Source organism: Mandrillus leucophaeus, unplaced genomic scaffold (assembly GCF_000951045.1).
Source record: "Mandrillus leucophaeus isolate KB7577 unplaced genomic scaffold, Mleu.le_1.0 Scaffold158, whole genome shotgun sequence".
In the NCBI taxonomy this organism is placed as follows: domain Eukaryota; kingdom Metazoa; phylum Chordata; class Mammalia; order Primates; family Cercopithecidae; genus Mandrillus; species Mandrillus leucophaeus.
This window is the reverse complement of record NW_012101565.1, coordinates 676,609-681,221: the sequence shown is the minus strand read 5'-3', so window position 1 is coordinate 681,221 and position 4,613 is coordinate 676,609. Positions and strand designations below refer to the sequence as shown.

The 4,613-nt window shown below is 63.1% G+C and overlaps 1 protein-coding gene across 1 annotated transcript; it reads right to left on the bottom strand.

Moving 5' to 3' along the window:
- Positions 1-1,269: 1,269 nt before the first annotated feature.
- Positions 1,270-3,747, bottom strand: GPIHBP1 (glycosylphosphatidylinositol anchored high density lipoprotein binding protein 1). Its single transcript, XM_011975638.1, has 4 exons — positions 3,634-3,747; positions 3,064-3,192; positions 1,950-2,063; positions 1,270-1,808 (listed from the first exon to the last, which is right to left on the bottom strand). The coding sequence occupies exons 1-4, from the start codon at positions 3,683-3,685 to the stop codon at positions 1,549-1,551; spliced, it is 555 nt and encodes a 184-aa protein (XP_011831028.1). The 5' UTR covers positions 3,686-3,747; the 3' UTR covers positions 1,270-1,548.
- Between the last annotated feature and the right edge of the window lie 866 nt (positions 3,748-4,613).

Here is a 4,613-nt window from a genome sequence, read left to right as displayed (position 1 = left end):
CTCATGGTGCAAAGTGGTTGCTGAGCTCCAGTCACCACTTCAGCCAGCAGGAAGGAGGAAGGGGAAGGAGAAAGACGTGACCTCACCATCTAGGGCATTTACCTTCCGACCCCCAGCTAGGCATTGTGGGTTTTCTTACTAAGGAAAAGGAGAGAACAGCTAGCGGAGGCCTCCCACTGCCCGCCGGGATGAGCTCGGCAGGCAGGACAGGACTCTGGGCTTCCCGGTTCATCGAGTGGTGTTCGTGGAGTCCCGGTTCATGGAGTGTTGAACTGGTGGGGATTAGGGGTTCTTTAAGTCTCACTGTACTTCTCAGACGGGGAAACTGATACCCAAGTCAGTGGCTGAGCTGTGGCCCAGGCTGGGCCTCTGCCTGCTGTCCCAGAGCTCTGTCCTGGCACCAGCTGCTGGTGAAGCCAGGACTTGGAGCAGTCACCAGCCCTGCCAGAGGACCCTGGGGACCCCCCCCATAATGAGCCGCCCACCTTCCCGGCTCTGCTACCCAGTCCTGCTGCTTCTGCAGGAAGCTGAAGGCCCATTTTGCCCCCTCCCTAGCACAGGGTAGCCTGTCTGACACCCCCAGACTCCTCCATGACACCCACCAGGCTGAGGGCCTGGGGGCTGGAGTCTAGAGGGCAGGCAAGGATGAGGCTGGAAAAATTTCATCTCATCTACTCCTCTCCTTTCATCAACTCCACTCCTCCACTGCTCTAGCCTGCTCCAGCCTCTGCTAGAGCAGAGACAGGTATTCCCAGCCTCAGGTGCTGTCAGTACCAGTAGGTACTGACCCTTGATGGTCACTTCAAGGTGACAGGCACCCACCCAGCATCCGGCCCTTCCCCATCCAAGGCTGCAAGGTAACTTTCCAAGCCAGGGTCTCCCATGGCAGTGCTCATGCCATAGCCAGACAGGCTCCGCTGGCCCCATCCTCTCCATACTTGGTGCCTGTCCCCCCAGCCCCGCACTGCCCCTCCGCGTGTGGCCTCACCCCAACCCGCCTCCCTGTGCCCGCTCATCCTCAGCCGGCCTCCCCTACTATCCTGCCTCCCCCAGGCCCATCTTTCCTAGGGGTGACTATAGCCTCCCTCCAAGGCCTCTTCCCTCCAGACAGCCGGGAGGCTGACCTGGGGAAAGGCAGGGCGGGCCGGTGTGACCACTGCAGATGGAGGAATTCCTGTGGCAGAAGTTAAGGGTGAGGATTGGGTGTGGGGGCCCCCAGGCATGTGGTGGGTATCATCTCTGCCTGGCTGTGCTGGTGGGGATCCCCAACCCCCATGAGGGTTGCAGGCCCTGGGGCGTGGTGGCCAAGGTCTGGACCCAGCGCCCACGTGCGGCAGTCCTGCCACTCACAGGCGGTGGGGAGAGGAAACCAAGGGCAAAGCCGGGAACTGAGGAAGCAACCGGGCCGGCGGGGCTGTGCTGGCTGGATCGCCCAAGACACTCCAAATTCATTCTCCAAAGCTGGTGCAAGGGCAGGAGGGGAAGGTACCAGACAGAGTGCTGGCAGGGCGAGGGGTGAGTTGGGTGGGGGTGGGGAGGGGCTGTGGGTCAGGGTCTCCCGGCCCCCATTGCTCCAAGGCCAGCGAGGAGGTTGAGCAGGAGGGCTGTGCCTGCAGTTTCGCAGCTGCCCCGGGGGCCGCCTGCCCCCTTGCCTGGTGGGTCCTGGACTCGGGAGCTCTGCCAGGGTGGGACATTGCACAGGTTGAACTGGCAGCAGGTTGTGGTCACCTGGGTCCCCTCGACCGTCTTGGTGATGGGCTGGCAGTTGTCTGTACACCACGCAGAGTGGGTGGTCAGGAGGCCTGACTCTGGGGAGGGGAGTGGGGAACAGAGGCTGAGGATGGGCGGGGCCTCCAAGGTGGCTCTACAGGGCTCTGTTCAGGGCCCCTGGCTTTCCCGCCACCTGGGGGTGCGTGTGCTGCGTGTGCTGCGGCCCCACGCCCACTTACCGGTGTTCCCGTGGGCAATGAGGGTTGTGCAGGCCTGGCCATGTGAGCAGCTCCGTGTCAGGTTGCAGTGCTCGTCCCTGGACAGGGACTGGCAGGTATAGCACCACAGCAGCACTGTGGACAAGGTGGGCTCAGGCCCAGGCCGGGTCCATGTCCCTATCCACCTCCCCATTCTCAGTTGTGCTCCCAAAGCCTAGCCTGGTGAGCCTCCAGCACCCACTGCTCAGACGGGCGGGCCACCCCTGACTCGGCCCTGTAAGCCGTGCTGTGTGCGTGAGCCTGTGTGTTTAGGGGCAAGGGATTGCGGCCCAGGCAGGGCGAACTTCCCATCGTCGCTCACCTCCTGTGACAGTGCTGCCCAGGCTCCTGCTGTGGGCATGGAAACCTGGAGGCGAGTCTGACTCAGTCCTGCCTCTGGGAGCACCGGGCCTCACAGAGGAGGGCCTCACAGGGGACACCTTGTGGGTGTGTGGGGCAGGGCTTGTGCTGAGGGCAGGCCTGGGGGCCCTGGGAGTAGGGGTGGGCTGTGTGTGGTGGGCACGCTGGACGCCCTGGCTAGGGAGTGGTCGGCTCGCAGGTTGGATGCGGCGATTAGCTCTGCTTTGTTCTGGGGATGGGAGAGAGCAGAGGGTGGCCCAGCGTGTAGGGGTGTGTCGGACGGCGGGGGTGGGCTCTTATTAGCCCCACTCTGCTCTGCTCTAAGCGCTTCCCTGGTTCCCCTGCCTGCAGCAGCCAATCCATCTCTCCCCTGCACAGGACCGGCCCACCCTGCTGCTCTCTCTGCCCCACAAAACTGAACCCTACCCTGGGGCCTCTGTGCTTGCTGTCTCCACCCTGGGCCCCTACTGAGCCCTTCTCTGCCAGGTGAACTCCTGTTTAACCTCTACATCCTGGCACCACTGACCCTCCCAGCTGGTGGCTTCTTCCCCTGTTCCCTACTCTGGAACTGGGTGTCATGGTGAGTGGAAGAAGTGAGGGGTGTACTGAGTGTCCCCCACTCTGCTGGAGGCAAGCTCATAGCGGGACTGTGGCCTGTTGGCTTTCATCACACAGCCCCGCCCAGAGTGCTCCAGGCAGAGCAGGCAACGGGGCCCTGGGGTTGGGGCAGCTGTACCTCTGCCCCTGCCACCAGGGAGCCTGTTGGTCTCCTCCTCTTCCACCTCGTCCTCATCTTCCTCGTCGTCGTCATCTGGCTTGTGGTCCTCGTCCTCGTCCTCTTCCTCCTGCTGTGCTTGCCCTCTTCCTGGCCGTGCGGGGATGCTTGTAAGCCTCAGCTACCCGGTATGGAGGACACCTGCTCTGGGCAAGCATCGCGCCCCCAACTCCTTGGCCCTCCCCTGCCACCCTCAGGCCCCAGGGCAGCCTACCTGGTGTGGCCTCCGGCCCCTGCACACCCTGCTCACTGTCCTGCAGCCGAGTGTGCCCTGGCACACTAGTTACAACAGCAGCTGCTGTGGGCTGGCCCTTTATGGTAGCCCCTCCCCGCACCCCACATAAACAGGAGCACAGATGTTTGGGGACTCTTGGGGTCCCAGACCAGCTTCCATCCACACCGCTCTGGGCTGGGGACTCCGGCCTCATCCCCTCCTTCTTCCTAAGCCCCTGCTGGGGTTCCCTGGAGGTCCCCGTGCTCCAGGACTGCACTCACTGCCCCCTCACCGCAGGGTTACCCTTTGCCCCGCACCTGGCTGTCCGCACAGCAAAAGGGCAAGCAGGAGAGCCCTGAGCACCTTCATCTCGCCGACGCTGCTATGTCCCCGGCTCCTCGCACAGCACTCTGGAGCTGCGATAAGTGGGATGAAGGGCATTGCCGTGGGCTTCCCAGTGGCCCCCACCAGCTCCAGCCTCAAACAATGGGCCTCACATGGGTCCCAGCTCCAGGCGCCAGGCCAGGGACTGTTGTTTCCCTCCAGGACCTCTGGGGCTGGAGGGGAAGGAGAAGTCATTGTGGTTGGCCTTGGAGCGTCCCGTGCACCTGTGCCAGCGGTTGGAAGGCGGTGCTGGCCACAGGAGCTGCTGGCCCTGGCCTGCCTTGCTGCTCAGTGCCTCAGCCCTGTAGTGCAGGGCAGGGAGCCTTGCCCCGGATTGGGCCATGCCTGACACCCTCTAACCCCATGTCTGGGCTCCATAGTCACAGGAGCTTGGGGTCACAGACCCTCTATTTGCTGATCACTGGCCAAGCATCTTCATTCCAGAGTCAGCATCACACCCAGGCCCCTTTAAGAGCATTTAAATAAAAACACAGCCAGTGCCCTCAAGCCAAGGCTGTGTGCTCACCTCCTCCTCACCCACACTCATCAGTGCACTTGCTGGGCCCAAGGCCTCCCGCACTATCACCTCGGGTCTTTGCCCCTGCTGTTCCGTCTGCAGTGCTGTTCCTGCTGGTGTCCAGTGGAGAGCTTTCCGGAGCTGTTGGGGGCCCGACCCTTGGCCTTCTGCTGGGAAAGCCATCAGCCCCCACCTGACTTCTGACCTTGTGTGAGAGACAGGCTGCTCTGGGAGAGGCTTGGAAAGCCCAGGTCGCTCCCTGAGGCCACCCTCTCCTCCCAAGCCCCTGCCCAAGCCCCTGGGGGTGGGATGCAGAGGGCAGAGTCTCCTGAGGGTAGCAGAGGGGTGGGGCAGCGGCAGGGGCTGGATGGGAGTCTGGAGCCAGGGTCAAGCCTG

Excerpts from the sequence above, each read along its gene's own strand:
- GPIHBP1 (XM_011975638.1), bottom strand. The coding sequence starts at position 3,685 with ATGAAGGTGCTCAGGGCTCTCCTGCTTGCCCTTTTGCTGTGCGGACAG. Across the intron at positions 3,193-3,633 it reads TTTGCTGTGCGGACAGCCAG|GAAGAGGGCAAGCACAGCAG; the intron begins GTGCGGGGCAAA and ends CCGCACGGCCAG. Across the intron at positions 1,809-1,949 it reads CATTGCCCACGGGAACACCG|AGTCAGGCCTCCTGACCACC; the intron begins GTAAGTGGGCGT and ends TCCCCTCCCCAG.